The following is a 21743-nucleotide window of genomic DNA, read 5'->3' on the forward strand; positions in this document are numbered from 1 at the left end:
TTATTGCCGACTTTATATTATTATTAGACTATGGGCTGCATAAGGTCCTCGTGCACCCCCTTCCCCCCCCCCCCCCCCCCCCCCAAAGCCCGTAGCCAGGATTTTGAGAGAGGGCTGTCGTTTAGGCTTATGGTGAGGTACGAAGCCACGTTTGAGGTGCATTTTCGACCATTGGCTACGGGCTTGCCTCCACACCCACACAAACCCACCCCCACACCACTCTACCACATTCTGTTCTTTTTTAAGAAGCTCCAATATGTCCGAACATGAAACTAACTTGTAATAGTGAAAATATTGGCACCCACTGATCATTTGTCACCAGTGTTTGAAATACTCTAACAAATTTGATTTTTTTTCCGTTGATGTCAGGCCATAACTGGTAGGGGTGACTATTGCGGACAGCTTTATTTTTGCAATAATATTGCGATAGTTAAAATAATGTTGTGATAGTATTGCAATAGTGAATTGTCTTCCAATATGTATTTTTTGTCGTTCCAACCAGTACACACCAACTGGTCAAAGGCCGTGGTATGTGCTTTCTTGTCTGTGGGAAAGTGCATATAAAAAATTCCTTGCTGCATTAGGAAAAATGTAGCGGGTTTCCTTTAAAGACTACGAGTAAGAATTACCAAATATTTGACATCCAATTGCCGATGATTAATTAATGTCCTCTAGTGTTGTTGTTAAACAAAACAAACTTCTTCTTTCAATATGTATGTATGTATGTATGTGTGTATGTGTGTGTGTATGTATGTATGTATATATGTATGTATGTGTGTATGTATGCATGTGTTTGTGTTTTTCTATGTGTGTGCGTGCGTATGTAAGTATGTTTGTCTTTGTATGTCTGTTTTTGTATATAGTTATTTGTAATAAATACGGTCACTAGGTAATGAAATCATGCGTTAGTCGTAGACCATATTTCACTATGCATACTATCGATAGTTGACCAAGCAATAATGCGATAGTTATCGATAGTTGAATTAACTAGCGATACATTGCTATCGAGGCACTGACTATCACAACATATCGACATTTCGATGTATTGTTAAACCATTAATAATTGGTACCCTCTTAATGTTTCTGCACCAAAATACGCACACACGCGTCAGTGGCATATATTATTATATATCAATCAAAGCTTATGATCCTCTGGACCAAATGGCATGCTTTGGTGTAGGATATCCACTACAAATCTGTGTCTTAGCCATCATTAAGTGACCATACCCCAATTTCCCCCCAAATATCCCAATTTTTATAATATTTTCTTTTTCACAAGACCACATCGAATGTCTGTGACATGCTTCATAGTCTACGCTACTGTAGCTTTCATTTGAGACCAATATCATCATCCTGGCATTGAAATTAAACAAGGTGTGATGGTTTGAACATGATAGGTGTTTCCTTAAATTTACTCTCGTAATCCGATATATCGGTCTCAGATTTGAGTTATTTACGAAAATAGTGTTCACTCTGTTTGAAATTAATTCCATATGAAATGTTTCAAGGGAATCCGATGATGCCAACCGATTTTTGATAAACGGTCCCCAACATGACCTCCCGCCACCCCCCATCCCCAATTATTTGGAAGATTAGCATGAAAACTGGTTTTGAAATTTTTTGGATCCATTTAAATTAATTCAATGAAATAATTTTCAGAATCTAAGATGGCCGTCATATTCCTCAACATTCAAAATGGCTGTCAAAATGGTGAAATTTCCCGATGGGTTCACCAAATCCATTTTAAATCACCTTAATATCTGTAATTTGTATATTTGTTGTCACAGTATTGCAATGAGTAATGCACAGTGAAACTTAAAAATTACTTAGTAATTGTGAACAGCCAGTTTTGTTTTTTTCTAAATCTAAGAGAGTGTTTTTCTTCATTGCTTTATTAATTAAATTGCATATCGACAGGGTTCTTTTTTCTTTTTTCTTTTTTTATTATTTTTTTTTGATGGTTTTTGTTGGCTATTTTGTCACATTCATATCGTATTCTCTTCCATGGAAAAGACCATGTTGTCATATCCTTGTTTATCCTTCGATTGTGAATAGCCAACATTCTCAAATTTCACTGTATCATCTTTGGATTCCATAGTTGATTTCCGTCTGTCAATGAAAAATTATGAAGTTCATTAGACAACATTTAGTGAATGGTAAGTGGATTTTTGTTTGGTTTAAAAAAAATTATACATCATGATTTTTTAAATTATTATTGAGGTTTTTGTAGGGAGAGGAGGGGGGATTTTCTTTTTTCGTTTTGGTTTGTTAACCAAGGTTGAGATGGGGGTTGGTACGAATTGCTTTACTCGTTATGCAACATTTGAAAATAATTTTTGAAATAATAACGTTTAGAATAAACTATTCCAATCTTAGTAATCTAAAGAAGTTCTTAAATGGTTAGTGTGTTTAAAATGGAGTTAGATCAGGTCAGGTCACAGGTTTTAACGTGCACATTCAGATCAAGCTGTTGTAGCACGCTGTCTTGCCTGGGTGTCAGGTCAGGTCATGTCATAGGTTTTAACGTGCACATTCAGAACAAGCTGTTGTAGCACGCTGTCTTGCCTGGGTGTCAGGTCAGGTCATGTCATAGGTTTTAACGTGCACATTCAGAACAAGGTGTTACGGCACACTGTCTTGCCTGGGTGTCAGGTCAGGTCATACGTTTTAACGTGCACATTCAGAACAAGCTGTTGTAGCACGCTGTCTTGCCTGGGTGTCAGGTCAGGTCAGGTCAGGTCAGGTCATAGGTTTTAACGTGCACATTCAGAACAAGCTATTGTAGCACGCTGTCTTGCCTGGGTGTCAGGTCAGGTCAGGTAATAGGTTTTAACGTGCACATTCAGAACAAGCTGTTGTAGCACGCTGTCTTGGCTGGGTGTCAGGTCAGATCATAGGTTTTAACGTGCACATTCAGAACAAGCTGTTGTAGCACACTGTCTTGACTGGGTGTCAGGTCAGGTCATAGGTTTTAACGTGCACATTCAGAACAAGCTGTTGTAGCACGCTGTCTTGCCTGGGTGTCAGATCAGGTCAGGTCATAGGTTTTAACGTGCACATTCAGAACAAGCTGTTGTAGCACGCTGTCTTGCCTGTGTGTCAGGTCAGGTCATAGGTTTTAACGTGCACATTCAGAACAAGCTGTTGTAGCACGCTGTCTTGCCTGGGTGTCAGGTCAGGTCATAGGTTTTAACGTGCACATTCAGAACAAGCTGTTGTAGCACGCTGTCTTGCCTGGGTGTCAGATCAGGTCAGGTCATAGGTTTTAACGTGCACATTCAGAACAAGCTGTTGTAGCACGCTGTCTTGCCTGGGTGTCAGGTCAGGTCATAGGTTTTAACGTGCACATTCAGAACAAGCTGTTGTAGCACGCTGTCTTGCCTGGGTGTCAGGTCAGGTCATAGGTTTTAACGTGCACATTCAGAACAAGCTGTTGTAGCACGCTGTCTTGGCTGTGTGTCAGGTCAGGTCATAGGTTTTAACGTGCACATTCAGAACAAGCTGTTGTAGCACGCTGTCTTGCCTGGGTGTCAGATCAGGTCAGGTCATAGGTTTTAACGTGCACATTCAGAACAAGCTGTTGTAGCACGCTGTCTTGCCTGGGTGTCAGATCAGGTCAGGTCATAGGTTTTAACGTGCACATTCAGAACAAGCTGTTGTAGCACGCTGTCTTGCCTGGGTGTCAGATCAGGTCCGGTCATAGGTTTTAACGTGCACATTCAGAACAAGCTGTTGTATCACGCTGTCTTGCCTGGGTGTCAGGTCAGGTCAGGTCATAGGTTTTAACGTGCACATTCAGAACAAGCTGTTGTAGCACGCTGTCTTGCCTGGGTGTCAGATCAGGTCAGGTCATAGGTTTTAACGTGCACATTCAGAACAAGCTGTTGTAGCACGCTGTCTTGCCTGGGTGTCAGGTCAGGTCATAGGTTTTAACGTGCACATTCAGAACAAGCTGTTGTAGCACGCTGTCTTGCCTGGGTGTCAGATCAGGTCAGGTCATAGGTTTTAACGTGCACATTCAGAACAAGCTGTTGTAGCACGCTGTCTTGCCTGGGTGTCAGGTCAGGTCATAGGTTTTAACGTGCACATTCAGAACAAGCTGTTGTAGCACGCTGTCTTGCCTGTGTGTCAGGTCAGGTCATAGGTTTTAACGTGCACATTCAGAACAAGCTGTTGTAGCACGCTGTCTTGCCTGGGTGTCAGATCAGGTCAGGTCATAGGTTTTAACGTGCACATTCAGAACAAGCTGTTGTAGCACGCTGTCTTGCCTGGGTGTCAGGTCAGGTCATAGGTTTTAACGTGCACATTCAGAACAAGCTGTTGTAGCACACCTCTCTCATGGGCGCAGGTGTCGACTTTCGCCTGCTCGTCCGTCCAGGACAGCAGAATGTTTGGGGTGGTTGTGGTAGAGGGGGTCGGATCGCCCGCGCTGGCATGTGCAAGGGAGCACAGGCAGCCTGATTAGGGTCGGTAGAGGGCAAAGTAAAATGGAGTGTGTGTGTGTATGGGTGTGTGTAATGTTTGGCATGCTTCCATCAAAGATGTGTTCAAGCATGCCTGTCGTGGGTACAACCTCTGACTTCGCTCAGAGTGTTCTGTCCATGACATGGAGGGATGGGGGATTTCGAGCAATAACTTTAAATGCACATTCATTTAGTATTTGCTAATATACAGGTTTTAACGTATAACAAGCTGTTGTAGCAAATAAATAGCAGAAAAGCTGGGTAGGGGGGGTGGGTCAGGTCATAGGTTTTAACGTGTTCACATGAATTACCATAGGTTTTTGCACATACACGAACCATAGGTTTTAAACTCCATGGCCTGGCAGCAGCCACTACAACTACGACGACAAGCTGTTTAGCACGATGAAGTCGGCTGCTTTTTCTGTCATTGTCGTGCAGTGGAGTTTAACTAAAGTACTAGATTCTTGGCCTTCACTTTCAAAAAGTTCACCCATTGTTAAACCTGGAATCGATGATGGAAATTTCGAGCAATAAAAAATTTGTTTTGTTTACACGACACAAAAAGGGGGGGGGGGGGGGGGGAAAAACCTTTTAACACGAACCAAACCCCTCCCCACTACAACTAAACGGTTAGCACGAAAAAAAGTTTCTAAAAAGATTCTTGGCCTTCACTTTCAAAAAGTTCACCCATTGTTAAACCTGGAATCGATGATAAAAAGAAAAAATTGTTTTGTTTAACGACACAAAAAAACAACCCCCCCCCTCCCCCAAAAAAAAAAAAAAAAAAATTAAAAAAAAAAAACCTAACGTTTGTTTTGCTTAACAACACCACTAGAGCACATTAATATACTAAACATTGGCTAATGCATGTCATACATTTGGTAATTTTGACATATAGTCTTAGAGTAGGAAACCCGATAAAAATGTCACATGATCGCCCACTCGGTGATTCCGTCTTCCAGGGACGGTCTGAACACGGCAATACAAGTGCCCGACAGTCACCAAAAAAAGAGAGAGAGTGTTTTGTTTAAAGACACCACTAGAGCACATTGATTTATTAATCATCGGACTATTTGATGTCAAACATTTGGTAATTTTGACATATAGTCTTAGAGAGGAAACCCGCCACATTTTCCATTAGTAGCAATGGATTTTTTATATACGCAACATCCCACAGACTTAATAGCACACTCCACGGCCTTTGATATGTATACCGGCCTCGGTGGCGTCGTGGTTAGCCATCGGTCTACAGGCTGGTCCGCAAGGCTCAGTGGGTAAGTGTAAACCACTTGCAGCGACCAGTGATCCATAACTGGTTCAACAAAGGCCATGGTTTGTGCTATCCTGCCTGTGGGAAGCGCAAATAAAAAATCCCTTGCTGCCTGTCGTAAGAGAGTAGCCTATGTGGCGATAGCGGGTTTCCTCTCAAAATCTGTGTGGTCCCTAACCATATGTCTGACGCCATATAACCGTAAATAAAATGTGTTGAGTGCGTCATTAAATAAAACATTTCATGTACGTACAATATAGTTTATAGCAGCAGTCACTAAACTTGCGACTACTACTACTACTACTACTTGTGCTTGTGTTGGGAATCGGTTTGAATTTCGTCACTGATCATTGGTTAAAATCGGTTTGCACTAACCGATCTACGTTCTATTACAGAATCGGTTACAATAATATGAATATTAAAAGGATAGACCTTACAAATCGCTAAATTTACCTTTCGTAACCATTTAACATCTGTTTTCTGTAGGTACAAATGAAAATAAACATTTAACCCCAACATATTTACATCAGGGTCCGTGGTTATAAAACTTAAAGTCTAGACTTTAATAAAATCCAGACTTTAACGTAATGCTATTTGAATGTCGTTGCCATGACGTTAAAGTCTGGACTTGATTAAAGTCTAGACTTTAAGGTTCATAAGCACGGGGCCAGTTCCATAACCTAAAGTGGAGGAAATGCCTGTTCCATAAACTAAACTGGAGGAACCGTCTGTTCCATAAACTAAACTGCAGAAAACGTCTGTTCCATAAATTACACTGGAGGAACCGTCTGTTCAATAAACCAAACTGGAGGAACTGTCTGTTCCATAAACTAAACTGGAGGTAATGTCTGTTCCATAAACTAAACTGGAGTAAATGTTTGTTTCATAAACTAAACTGGAGGAACCGTCTGTTCCATAAACTAAACTGGAGGAACCGTCTGTTCCATAAACTAAACTGGAGGAACCGTCTGTTCCACAAACTAAACTGGAGTAAATCTTTGTTCCATAAACTAAACTGAAGGAACCGTCTGTTCCATAAACTAAACTGGAGGAACCGTCTGTTCCACAAACTAAACTGGAGTAAATCTTTGTTCCATAAACTAAACTGAAGGAACTGTCTGTTCCTTAAACTAAACTTGAGGTAATGTCTGTTCCATAAACTAAACTTGAGAAAATGTTTGTTCCACAAACTAAACTGGAGTAAATGTTTGTTCCATAAACTAAACTGAAGGAACTGTCTGTTCCATAAACTAAACTTGAGGTAATGTCTGTTCCATAAAGTAAACTTGAGAAATTTTTTGTTCCATAAACTAAACTGGAGTAAATGTCTGTTCCATAAACTAAACTGGAGGAACCGTCTGTTCCATAAACTAAACTGGAGGAACGGTCTGTGTACTAATTTTATATTTACCTAACTGTGATAGTTGTATTTTTTTGCAGTTCTTCACACTGTGTTTTAACTTAAAGCTCGAAGTTTACATTGATGTTGATCATCACTTCATGTCGCATCTGCCTTAGTTTGACACCCAACATATTTGCCGTGCTGGGGTGTCGTTAAATATTAATGAATGAATGAATGAATGAATGAATGAATTTCATTAACTAATTTCCAGCTCATTCCTGTTACCTTGTAATCTAACAAGCATGACACAATGCTAACACCTAGCCACACTGCATGGTTTTTGTTTACGTTATGGTTTCAACTAAAAAAAAACATCGAAGTTTCTATATCTATCCATGTTCCTATATGCACACATACAAATATGTGCATGAGAGTGAGAGTGAGAGTGTGTGTGTGTGTGTGTGTGCGTGTGTGTGTATGAGAGAGAGAGAGAGAGAGAGAGAGAGAGCGAGACAGAGAGAGAGAGAGAGAGAGAGAGAGAGAGAGAGTATGTGTGTGTGTGAGAGAGACACAGAGTGTGTGTGTGTGTGTGTGAGAGTGTGTGTGTGTGTGTGTGAGAGAGAGAGAGAGAGAGAGAGAGAGAGAGAGAGAGAGAGAGAGAGAGAGTATGTGTGTGTGTATGTGAGAGAGACACAGAGTGTGTGTGTGTGAGAGAGTGTGTGTGTGTGTGTGTGTGTGAGAGAGAGAGAGAGAGAGAGAGAGAGAGAGAGAGAGAGAGAGAGAGAGAGAGTGAGAGTATGTGTGTGTGTGTGCGCGCGCGTGATTACATTAATACATAAAACTTGCCACACTGAATAAATTAATTTCTTTCACATGTTTCGTGTAGGCTACAGACAGATGAGAAGTAATTAAACATCTGAGATACCTGCGTCAGTGGTTGTCGAAGCTGGAGGAGCTGCAGTTGTTATAATGTCACCTGAAACAATTCAAATATTAACATCAGTCTTTGCCCGACAATAGAACGAATGAAAAATATAACAGTGGCATAGGAAGGTGCCAACACACACACACACACACACACACACACACAGACAGACAGACACAAACACACACACACACACACACACACACACACACAGACAGACACAAACACATACACACACACAGACACACAATAACAGTGGTGTAGGAATGTGCCAAAAAACACACACACACACACAGACAGACAGACACAAACACACACACACACACACTCAGAGAGACAGACAGACACAAACACACACACATACATACACAGACACACACAGACAGACAGACAGACAGACAGACAGACAGACAGACATACATACATACATATATATATTATATATTATATAAACCATCGCTGCTACTACTGGATTAAGAAACGTGGGGGAACATGTCCCCTGACACACCGACAGCCCCCCCCCCCCCCCCACAGCCCGCTTCCTACACAAGTATATAAACTACCAAAATTATACAATTCCTTTATTAACGTCCTGACAGCTGTCTATGTTCCAAATTTCCGAAGCTAGCCGTCACTAGCACAAAACCGTTCCGCGAAATGATCTTAGCCCTAAGATTACCGTAAGCTCTTAAAGTGATCTTAGTAGACCAGTCAAAATAAGGTTTGACCTAGAACAAATTGCAACAGAAATTATTTTTATTGCAACTGTTCCATGAACCCTCCCTTAAAAACATATTAAAAATGTACATTGATGGAAGTGGGACAAAAATACTAATTTGCATAATTTCAAAATGGCCGCCATAACTTATATATGCAAACACAATGGCAAACTATTCTTAAGATTCAGTGAACAAATACATGGAATTATCAGTGATATGACTTAAATATATTTTCACATAGTCTTTAAAGGCATACTGTCACAGATTTAAGGACCTTATTGCTCTAAAAATGGATAATAAATGAAAATTACATCAATGTTTGGAAACCAAATCTGGCTATTGTATCGCCTTAAATGAACCATGATGGAGTGAAATCCATGTCAATCCTCTTGGCAATATTAATTTTTGAAATATGGACCACTGACATAATTAAATTATTTTTATAAAATATTACAAGGTGGGGTATGATGGTTACGTAGATTGTTGAATAAAGTATGTTTAGGGACAAATCAAATACATATTTTTCAGGTATTACTTTATTGGGCTATTTTATAGGACAGTGGTCTGTGACAATATGCCTTTAAAATTCTGAATTCACATATTATTTAATATTAATTCAGAGATATATGGATGGAAAGTAAAATTCAAGATGTCTGCCATTATTCAAAGTGGGTAAGCTATGATCGTTTTATGAAACGGGACCTAGGGCCCATATTTTCGAAGCTCTCTTAGCTCTACGAAATCGTAAAATCGCTGTAAGCTATGATTTTTAGCGCTAAAATTGCTTCGAAAATATGGGCCAAAGGCCTGTGCTTATAAAACTTTTAGAGTCTAATGACGTCACATGCATACAGTTTATATAGCGTTGTCGTGACATTATATACTTAGACTTTATTAGAGTTTTATAAGCACCACGCCAGGGCCCCGTTTTACGAAGCGATCTTAGCGCTAAGATCACCTTAAATGCATAACGACCTAATGCACTTAAGACGATCTTAGCGCTACGATCGCTTAGTAAAACGTATCTCTGTACAATGCAGAGTTGTATGGGAATTTATTAAAATAGTCGTTCATTCCATTAATCTCTACCTAGTGCTTGTAACAAGACAAAGTGATGCCACCTACATTGCACAATATTTTACTTGAGAATTGTTTTGTTTTTTTGGCAAATGATAAATTAAATGTTCTAGAACGAAAAAAACACACAAAAAAACAACAGGGTTCGCAGCTCGGTACCGGCTCCCACTCAGAGCGATTGTGTAGTGGTCCTACATCTACCCATCGAGTTGTTAAAACCCGCTCTGGGTGGGAGCCGGTACCGGGCTGCGAACCCTGTACCTACCGATGACCTAACCACGACACCACCGGGGCCGGTATCCCGTCAAGAAAAAATGCACCCCCCCCCCCAACCCCACCCACACACACACACCAAAAAAACCCCAAAAACAACGAATGTGCGGGGTGCGTTCTATTGTAGTTCTCATTGCTACGTACACTCCCTTGATGGTTGCACTGTTTTGCGTAGCGTAACAAAACAAGGTAACTGGTAACTGGAGCAGCATTACACATGCCTGCGCTAAAGTTCTTAAATGGGATGGGTCCAGTCTCTGAAGGAACAGTATTTAAAAAAAAAAAAAAAAAAAAAAGGCCTAAATTTCGACCCCTCAAGTCTGCATACTATAATATTTATCCTACCTATTTGGTTACCTACCATTGACTTCAACTTCGCACAGTGTAAGAATATCTTTTGAGTCTCGCACGTTATCTTTCCTGATTTTCACGTACCGCCCTTTCAAGGGTGGATTACAGAGAAACGCGGCAGATTTCCCCAAGGCTGGTATTTGGTGATGACAGAGGGAAGGCGTGGGATGTCCACCACTCTGTAGAATTTCAATATAAAAGTCATGGAGGCGCTCAGCTGTAAAACATAATACATGCAATATAGCATATTTACTTTGCAACCATGCTAACAAGTCGGTTCAACCACCAATAATTAGTAGTGCATTTAAATAAATAAATATAAATAAATAAATAAATAAATAAAAACATATATGTCTGTTCAAAATCTAGTTACGCAAATATACGAGGGACATATTCCCTTTACACCGGTGGTGAAATTTTGTTAACACCGGTTTACCAGTTTGCAATAAGCTGCTTGCTGCATTTCATTTTTGACGCTTTGAATACATCAACTATTAAAGGTCAAGGTCGAGAGTGATTTTATTATACCGGTAAATAACTTTTTTTTTTTTTTTGTTGCTGTCATGAAGTTATTGAATTGAATGAATGAATGGATAAATGCTTAACGAAACACAGGGGTATTAGGTGTCAAACAATCGTAAAAGGATCACTATATTAAAAAATGGTAACATTTTGGGATTTAAAAGAAATAAAATTTAAAAACATATATATGTCTGTTCAAGAGTCTAGTTACGCAAATATACGAGGGACATATTCCCTTTACACCGGTGGTGAAATTTTGTTAACACCGGTTGACCTACAGGTAGTCAACCTTGACTTTCGTCTTAATGTTGGTAGCTAGGGTTTGTTTTTGTTTTTGTTTGGTTTGTTTTGTTGTGTTTTTTTCAAATAGATTCGTTTCTGTTAAACTGCAGTTAGTATATTGGTATATCCATTCAGCTGATTGTTTTTGTTTTTGTTTTTTTCGTGTGTGTTTTTTTGTCTTGTTCCAACCAGTGCACCACAATTGGACAAAGGTCATGGTATGTGCTATCCTTTCTCTGGGATGGTGCATATAAAAGATCCCTTGCTACTAATGTTGATTATAACCAAATTAAAAAATAAATAAAAATAAAATAATAATAATAATAAAGTCCACATTTATTTGTAATAAGTTATTTATATATTTATTGCTTTATTTTATTATTACTATTATTAAAAAAATTTTAAACCCAACTTAGTGTTCATTTCCACGGGCTGACACACGTTTGGATAAGGTTATAACAGAGAGAAGCTAAAGTCTGTGATGCTTAAACTGAGAAATGTCGTCTAACATAACTAGAGCTTGTCTCGATAACCATTACTTCTCAGACGAACGTGCATTTTTAGAATGATGAAAATGCATTTTAGTGTATTGTAAAAACCTAGATGACCAGAACCAATTCAGGTGTATGAAATTTAATATTCTAAATAATACAAATGAAAGTTCTTCTAATTTAAATGATCGAAAACGTCTTTAAAGGGACACCCTAGTTTTTAAACACTAAGATATATTTTTGACTTTTATAGCCGTTTGTGATAACTGAAATCATACTTTACTTTGGTTTAGATTATCAATTTCCGTACATTCGATGTGTCTTTAGTCAACTTGGTGTTTTTAATATCACAAAATGCATTTCTCATATTTTTTAAAACGCACGTGTGTCTGAGAAGTAACAGTTATGGAGTCGAGTTTTAGTCCGTTTTCAGAGGGTATTTCACCATTTCGAAGTTACAGACTCATGTTTCACTCAGTTGTAACGTTATCCAAATGTATTTCAGGTTTGTAGATTAAATAAACTTGGTGTTAATTGTCACGGGTTGTCCCTTTAACGGTTGAAAAATACGTCATAGTGTTTTAAAACCTAGGAGCTGTGCCTTTAACAAGGATAACGTCGCTGTCACGATACATACCACAACAGTCCTGTCGGTTGTAAATGACGACCTCTTTGACCACTGCCGTCTGCCGCAGGTCCACCACCCACCACGGGTGGATATCAGCAGACGCTGTGTGTGTACAAGAACCACCCGAGAACGAACTGTTGTAATCTCCATCAACAGCGAGAGCAGCGCCATAATGTCCAGCCGTCGACGACTGAGAAGCATTCATGTTTCTGGCCAAGTTCTCAGACGCAGTGTCAGCAACAACTGCAAAAAAAACCCAAAAAAAACCCAGGGTCAATCCAGGGCAGTGGCAACCTTTTTTTTTTTTTTTTTTTTTTTTTTATTATACTGTATTAAAGTTTGGTGGGAACCAATCAAATTAGTTCGCGAACATTCACAAAACGTTTTCTGGCTGAACTTTTTTAATTTTTTAACCACCTGTCCATTCCATTCATACAACCGACTTGCGTCTGGCGCAGTTTTCCTTATAAGGCAGTGATTACTATCAATTGCTCTAGCTTGATTAATGAAGTAGTAACCGGCCTTTGTGGTGCCGTGGTTAAGTCATCGAACATAAGGCTGATGGGTACAGGGTTCGCAGGCCGAGTTTTAACGAATCAATGGGTAGGTATAAGACCACTACATCCTCTTCTCTCTCACTAACTACCAACAACTAACAACCAACCTTCTGTCCTGGACTGACAGCCAAAATAGCTGAGGTGTGCCCAGGACAGCGTGCTAGAACCTCAATTCGCCCTGCACATTAAGAAAAGTACTGACTTAATGTGCACCCTGTACTATATATCGCCTGCAGTAGCCCGAAAGTTAAAAGCTGTGATTTAAATAATAATAATGATAATAATATTTTTTTATTTTAAATAATAAATTATCTCCCTTTGTTCCAGAAACATATTTTATGTTAATAATTAACCAGTAAACATGTTTCATCATTAATCAGTAAAAACAAATAATGACATTAATCAATTTTTTTAAACAAATGATGATATTAATCAATTTTACTTCAGCTTTTACGTCGGCATTACCGAATGCTGATGTTTGAAAATGTGTGTATGGATGAAACACACATTTAAACACGCGCACGCGCACGCACGCGCGCACACACACACACACACGCGCGCACACACAAAAGGCAACACAATGTACAGCTCAGAAGGAAAGAATGTTTTGTTTTCTTTAGCGACGCACTTCGTAATTACTGTTATATGGATGTCGACATATGGCTAAGGGCGACACAGATAATGAGAGAGGAAACCCACTGCCGCCACGCAACAGGCTACTATTTCCGATTTGCAGCAAGATATATCTTATATGCAGTATCATGTGCCACAGACATGATAGTACATACCACAGCCTTTGTTACACCAGAGATAGCGGAACGTAGCCCAGTGATAAAGTGATTGCCTCATGCGCGGCCGGTCTATGATCGATCCCCATCATCGGGCTATTTTTTGTTCTAGCTAGTGCATAACGACTGGTATGCCACAAGCTGTGGTATGTGCTGTCCTGTCTTTGTGATGGTGCATATAAACAATCCCTTGCTACCAATGGGGAAAAAATGTTGCAGGTTTCCTGTCTTAAGATTTTATGTCAAAATTACCAAATGTTTGGCATCCAATAGCCGATGATTCATAAATCAATGTACTGTAGACAAATCAAACTTTAAGTTTGTTACACCAGTTGTGAAGCAATGGCTGGAATGAGAAATGAACAACCTAAAGGAAACATGGATAATTTACCTTCAACGGATTTAACGGCAATGAGAAATGTTGTTATCACCTCAAACACGGTTAACAGGAGCCGCACACGGGCCATACCTGAAAGTATATGAATTAAGGGGTTATTCCAAGTTATATCCATTGGCTAAAGGTTTGCTAAATGTATCTATTTATTTATTTCACTTATTATTGTTATTTAATATTTATCAGGGTTTCTGCCAGCGGGTAAAACGGGTATGGTGCCATACCCAAAATTTAATTTTTTTAAGTTAACTTTTTGACAAAATTAATTACTTTTATTATTACTGTACGATTTTCTTAACCCTAACCCTAAACTTAACCCTAAACTTAACCTATTTTCTTTCTGGTTGACTGTGGTTGCATTCAATTCCATAGCGCCATACCCAACAATTTATTTCTGGCAGAAACAGTTTATTTATTTAATATTTATTTATTTATTATTATTTATTATTATTATTATTATTATTATTATAATATAATATATATCGACATTATTTTATTATTATTATTATTATTATTATTATTATTATTATATAATATATATCGACATTATTTTTTCTCCGCATAATTCAACACCATGCAAGTTAACCAGTGTTCTTAGGTAGGAGGGACGTAGAAAGTGTGGTTCTTTAAGAAATATATTGACTCATTGTTGTCCGTGCACTACCTGAGTACTCTGACCGTAAGACAGTAAGACAGCAAGACAGACATTTGGACAGTTGTGGCGCTCCAGGGCCGTACCCTGATCAAAATCCTAAGGGGGGGGGGGGGGGGGGGGGGGGGGGGGGCACTACTTTTTATAAACAAATGAAACACTATTATATATAAAATTAAACCCTGAGATGTGTATGCTATTAGTAAATAAAATAAAAGTGAGATTATCGGGGGGGGGGGGCAACTCCCCATCCCCCCCCCGGAGGATACGGCCCTGTGCTCTCACTATGAGAGCTGTAAGAGAGCGTCATAACTGTCCAAATGTCCGTCTTGCTCTCTTACGGTCTATACCCCGTATCATCATTCATATTAAGTGATTTTTGTCAATAATATGGGGATAACGATCATGATACTATGTTGAACTTGACCAATTGCGGACGTTAATCACGGGAGTAGGAAGCAATCTAATTAAAATTAGCTCCACTATTACATGTGGATCTAACAGCAGCTCATTGGAGCTCATGTCCAGTTGACCTTTCATTCGACCAATCAAACCTTAATTGCAAAATCATGCCAGTGATTTGAAACGAATTTGAACACATTCGGGATTATGCCGAGGGTATACGAAATGATTCGGGTGAATTACGAAGTATGCCGAAAATTAATTGCAAAATAAATTAGTTTTTATATAAAATTCGTTTCAAGACGAAAAAACCGCAACCCGTGATGGTATTAACACCGCGTACTTTTTTAATGTTAATTGAATTTGAATAAATAAACAGAAGTCTCAAGTTGGTAATGTAGGTTCTTGTTTTCCTTTCCAACATGAAACATGATTAACAAGTTAACAACATGATGATACAGATAATATACAATTCAGAGCTCTTGAGTGAATGACACACAGGTCTCCCGATAGAGTTGACATTGCTTATTCACAAAACTGTCTCTCGGATCTTCCAGTAGAGTTTGTGCTTTGTGAGAGAACTTCAAGGCGTGTGAACAGTATCTGTTCTCCCCGAGTCTGTCTTTCATGGGTAAATTATCCTTATTTATAAGACGCATACTAGACACGTATCTATGTAATATACAGTTGTCCAGGTGTACTCGTTCAGACGCCTGCAATACCCGTGGCAACATTTAAATTGCATTGTATTATATTGCTCGTTACATATTTAATTAGTACTTGACACTAATTGGTTTGATTGGCATGTCACTAAGTGGATACCATGGCAGACGTCAGATTACCAATTAACTAATTCTAATTAATGCACATGTAAAAATAAAGATATAATACGTATTGTTATAAAGTTGAAGTTTAGCACTGCGACAGTCATAAAATCTGTTTATACTAGTATACAATCCTGAGTTTATTACTGCACTTTTCCCTGCTTTTTCAATGTTGAAATAGACCAACAAGTTCACCTATTGCATAAATAGTCCCGCCCGATATTTTTAGAATTTGTATGCTCCCGAATAACGCTATAAAAGGCGAAGTGTAACTTGTCGATATTAAAATTGTTATATTAGGAGGCCTCCCTCCCCCGGAACCTCCGCCCCATGGAAATCCGGACCAGCTAAACTGGGCTACCAGCCTGTTTGAGCGCTGACCAGATTGGGCGCGATGCTCCCCCCATTGCCAGTCCTTAATCCTCCAGGGCTTAAATAAGTACCGCAACTAGGAATTTACTATTAAATATATTAGCTCTCTTTTATATATATTGTTTTAGACTAGCCCGACTGAAAAATTGCACCAACTAATTATTAATTGTAAATCCATAATCTGATGTTTTGATATAAACTAAATCATGGTGCTTCTAATATTTAATTTATTAACTGTTTAAAGCCCCATTTTATTTCGGATGTTATAATGGTCATACCACATTAATACAAAATTACTCCCCCCCTTCATTTTAACTTCCTTCCCCCTCCCCCCTCCCGCCCCGGAATTGGCCACTGGCGAAGTCAGAGGCTAAGTCCAGGGTGGGCGTGCCTGAACCTCTGTGGATAGGGGCACGTAAATAGATTTCCCAATCCCAATCCCAATCCAAAATTGTTATTTATAGATGAAATGTTACCTGAACATGGGAGTCCACGCAATGCTGTTAGATTGGTATCAATTAATACAGAGAGCAATTAACTGTCTGTTCTCACTTCACTGCTATTGTGTGCTTGTTTAAGTGCCGGTATCCAACAATACGACTGACACGTGAAAATCTCTATACAGTTATTGTAATTAGTGTTTAATAACTGGATATTTTGTTTTGAAGGTAGGTAACAAAAATGTTATGAAATGTTGAACAGTATTCGGTAGATGTGCAATCATGACTGTCACGATAACACTGTTTTTCCAAAGTAAAGTTGATGTAGCTATGCCTGTGTTTCATTCGATTGCCGACATCGCTACAGTCCTGCAGGCTATGAGACCAACGCGCACTAAGCAGACAAAAATAATCAAATTTGTTTCAAAACGTGACTGACTAACACTCATTTGATTCAACATGCTGTATTTATTTGCATATTTACTTCTATTGGTGATAATAAATGAAATATTAAAAAAACACCCCACTAATTCCTGTATTTATGGGGTTTAAATTTTGAAAATCTAAAATGGCCGACTTGAATGAAAACGGCCAACTACTGTAAATGTTTACAACGAACTACTGCTATAACGAACCGATGTTCCTGGTACATTGCAGTTCGCTATAAGAGTACTTTACTGTAGATACCAATGATGAAATGAAAAGAAAGACAAAGGAAATGTATTTTATTAAACACATTTTGGCAACATCTGAGAAATGAAAAATACACGGATGTCCTAATACACTGGTTAAATCATGACGACAAAATTATTCCTAAGAAATATAAGATCCCAGAAATTTTTAATGAACCTGAAATCCAGACGAGAAGACGGGAATTGCAGGCATTTCAACACTTTGAACGTGTAAACGTTGATAACAGGCTATTATTATTATTATCAGCGTTACTTACTGCCTCTGGCACGTCCACCGGTGAACGATTAAGAAAATACCTCTTGAAAAATAACCGTAGTTTTAAAAATCAAAATGGTTTGCACACAAATAATTAGTTATTCAACCACTGAATATATTTCAATATGTGAGTTGGGTAATCTGTCAACTGTTTAAAATTATTAATAGAAACGAGAAATCTGTTTTTATTATGGGTACGTTTTCATCATACACCGGTGGACGTTAGATCGTAGCTGAAAGGGGTTTCCGGTCTATTGTCGAAATGGCGAAAGGAAAATTTGTAGAACTATCAGCCTGTTACATTCTAAATAAATCTATACACAATTTGTTTGTTGTTTATTTTTAATTTTTTAAATTGCTCTCCTTATTTGGTATTTCTCGCCTGGGATCAGATTCAGGAGACACCTTATTGCTGAGCTTCTTTCAGCCAGACCGAGCAGAAAACCGTCCGCTAGACTGGTTTGTGCGATTCACGTTAAACCAAATGGTCACGTCGGGAATCAATAACATAGTTCTCGAACGTTCTACGAAACGTTCGCTGGCTGAACCCAGGACTGGGGTGTTTTTTTAGTGTCGCAAAAGGATTGATTAGGCAATCAAATTTCGCGTAATATAACGTGTTCGGGTTTAAAGAAAGAAAGAAATGTTTTATTTAACGACGCACTCAACACATTTTATTTACGGTTATATGGCGTCAGACATATGGTTAAGGACCACACAGATTTTGAGAGGAAACCCGCTGTCGCCACTACATGGACTACTCCGATAAGCAGCAAGGGATCTTTTATTTGCGCTTCCCACAGGCAGGATAGCACACACCATGGCCTTTGTTGAACCAGTTATGGATCACTGGTCGGTGCAAGTGGTTTACACCTACCTGTAGTACACGTGTATTTTAAGCATATAGGTTTTATGTAACTAATGTTTAATTTCAGGTTCTTAGAGGAGTATGTACCTTTAAGTATGGTATTTAGTATGTATTTCATTAATGTTTATTTTCAGGCTGTAACAACTACAGGTTGAACAACATATCACTATAATTAACATTTTATCACCTTTTTCTAGTATTGCCCTGTACCTGTGATGTGCTCGTGTATGCTGGTCAACCACGCGTGACCACATCAGTGCAGTCAGTGTGAGCTCTTTTGGTAGCCATAGCTACAATACAAACACCCAAGCTATCTTTAAACTTTGACCCTTGTCTCTTTCTCTCCCATTGGATAATTAACACTCACCTGTATCTGCATGCTTTCTTTGGACTGACCAGACAGGACAGAATTATTTAGTATTTGGAGAAACAAGTTCAGATCAGAGAGAAATAGTAGAAGTTTAATTTAAAGGTTTCCCCAGTTGTTATGGAATATATCAACACAATGCCTACGTGTAATTCATATGGTATGTTAAGCTACAGGTTAAGTCTAATACTTATATATTTGTAATTTTAAATATACTCTTGTAATTTATATCCTTTCTAACTTCATAAAACTCATCCTAATGATAAAGCAACCAGTATAACCCTAACCCTCTAACCCTTATTACGTCAAATAATAATTATAATTACAATCATTTAAATAACCCTATTTACTATAAATTATTTCCCCTTTGCTATAATCAATGATTATGATTGGTGGTCACGAATTGATTATTATATATATATATATATACATGTATGTTAACATGATTAATAATCGTGATGACAGTATTTAGGATAAAGAGGATGATGATTCATAATCATCAGAATGATAATTAATGCTTAATGACGGTTTTCTATGATTTGCAATGTATTTCATTAATATATGCCTGAATGTTTGTTTTACCTCGATAGGGATATATTTGTATTGTTTTTACCATATTGTTAACGTTTGTGTTTTTAATCCTTGCAGGGTGTGTTTTGTGTCTTATGTTTAATAAAAGATGATGCCCTAACCCGTAGCTGGTGTTGTGAACTTTGTTGAACCTATCTTCACGCACAAAATACCGACTGCTACATACCCATTGAGCCATGACTCGATTGGGATCCGAACCCAGTACCTACCAGCCTGTAGACCGATGGCCTACCACGACGCCACCGAGGCCGGTCCGTTTGGGTTTAAATAACATTTAATAAAATGAGAAGTTGATTATGTCCTAATCAGAGCCGGTTTATTCTAGTAGCACGTATTACGGACCACACGCTTCAGGGGGCCCTGTGGTGATGTGTACATTTATTTTCCCCAGGTTATTTTTCCCTTCTCGCCGAGGGGGTTGGAAAATATATATCCTGGGAAGGGGGTACCGCTGTTACTTGTGCTACAGGCCCCGCGATTCCTTAAACCGGCTTTGCTCGCACACACACACACACTTTGTCCAAACACAGATCGTGGAGAAAAACCCCATTACAATGACACAGATTCCACATGCTAGATTATAACCAAATTCACATTGTCTAAACCACATTGTTAACAACTAATCTATCATAGATTACTCTCCTACCTTTATTTACCGTTATATTTAGTCCAAACACAAATTAAAAAAACAACAATAAATAATAATAAAAACAAATAATACAATGACATAGATTCCACATAATAGATGATAACTATCGGGGCAAATAACGTTATTTTGTGCCGGCTGACATTTTTCCTTTTAATGGAATATTCCACAAGAGGGGTGAAAGGATATGACTGTAAATCATATGACGCAAATATACGAGGAACATATTCCCTTTACACCGGAGGTTCAACCTTCACCTTCGTCTTTATGTTGGCGCGTGTTATGATATATAAAGTACACATGGTGACGTCATATTAATTACGTCACGTACTCCGGAGGCTTCCACCCCTCTTGAAGAGTATTCCATAACAAAAAGTAAAAATTTAATGGCAAACGGCAAAAAAGTCCATGCTGTTTGTCTTAGGAGATCTTAGCAAAGTCGAGATAGGTGACATATTTATTATCTAGTATGTAGAATTTGTATCATTGTAATGGTTGTTTCACGATTTCTGTCTGGACAAAATGTGGGTAAATCTAACTTATCATAGTTGTTCCTGGTCACCTGTAGTTGCCGATCAGTATGTCGGTGAATTCAATTTTACAGTCCGTCCCACAGGGATCACTTTTTTTTTTTTTCATACTATGTACTTTACTACAAATTATTTATTTGCCAGTCGATTGATTTGTAAATTGGACACACAAATTGTATTTCTTTGTTATTTCTAAAACGCCTTTACTTTTCTTCTTACATCAAATCAAACTGATTTTTTTTTTACACAAATACAAAACAAAAAAACAACACTTTTTAATAGAATGATAGGACGGACTATAAGTTAAATTCGTACTGTACATTTCACTTTAAAAACACTGAAGAAAAAACCAAAAGTTATTTGGACGCGGATACATAGCCTAACTATTGTTGAAAATCTTCTCAAGCAGACGACATAACAATGGGGTGTTTAAAAAGAGAGAAGTAGGCCTATTTTTTTCTTCTTCTAAATTTCCTTTGCAATTTTGAAGTGCATGTAGGGTAAACATATATAGATCGTGCATGACAGGTTTGATTAAAATTGAATAAACGAATGACTTACGGTAACTCCTTAAATGGGATGCACTTGACAAGTGACTTGATACTCGGAAGTAGTGTAGGCCCCCCTATCGTGTTTACATCTTAACTTCCGCTAGATGAACGGAGGGGCTATCTCAAAAACACAAAATATATTTAGTAGTTGAACCTTTTTTCTTCTTTTGTTTTCCTTTCTTTTTTTTTCTTTTCTTTTTTTTAAATATTTCATTATTTGTTGCTACTTTTATAATATAGGCCTAGCAGGTCCTCCTATTGCTATTATTTTTTCCATTGGGTTTGTTTTTGTTTTGCTTTGCCGTGTTTTGGGGTTGGGTTTTTTTATCAGCTGTTAAATTCTTTAAAACAAATTATTATTACCAAATTGTTATATTACTGTATTAAAATTAAGCCAGCAATTTTAATGCAGCACGTTTAGTCCCTTAGCCTACGCCTATATTTTCGAAGCTATCTTAGCGCTACGAAAT

At 38.3% G+C, this 21743-nt stretch overlaps 1 protein-coding gene across 1 annotated transcript; it reads right to left on the reverse strand.

Moving 5' to 3' along the window:
• Positions 1-1985: 1985 nt before the first annotated feature.
• Positions 1986-21334, reverse strand: LOC121377935 (fucolectin-1-like). The gene is made up of 7 exons (XM_041506029.1): positions 21284-21334; positions 14080-14157; positions 12353-12586; positions 10431-10637; positions 8001-8051; positions 4845-4965; positions 1986-2109 (listed from the first exon to the last, which is right to left on the reverse strand). The coding sequence occupies exons 2-7, from the start codon at positions 14153-14155 to the stop codon at positions 1986-1988; spliced, it is 813 nt and encodes a 270-aa protein (XP_041361963.1). The 5' UTR covers positions 14156-14157; positions 21284-21334.
• Between the last annotated feature and the right edge of the window lie 409 nt (positions 21335-21743).

The sequence above is a fragment of the Gigantopelta aegis genome, chromosome 7 (assembly GCF_016097555.1).
Source record: "Gigantopelta aegis isolate Gae_Host chromosome 7, Gae_host_genome, whole genome shotgun sequence".
Lineage (NCBI taxonomy): Eukaryota > Metazoa > Mollusca > Gastropoda > Neomphalida > Peltospiridae > Gigantopelta > Gigantopelta aegis.

Excerpts from the sequence above, each read along its gene's own strand:
- LOC121377935 (XM_041506029.1), bottom strand. The coding sequence starts at position 14,155 with ATGGCCCGTGTGCGGCTCCTGTTAACCGTGTTTGAGGTGATAACAACA. Across the intron at positions 8,052-10,430 it reads GTGCGAAGTTGAAGTCAATG|GTGACATTATAACAACTGCA; the intron begins GTAGGTAACCAA and ends GAATTGTTTCAG. Across the intron at positions 4,966-8,000 it reads TTCGACAACCACTGACGCAG|GTTTAACAATGGGTGAACTT; the intron begins GTATCTCAGATG and ends CATCGATTCCAG.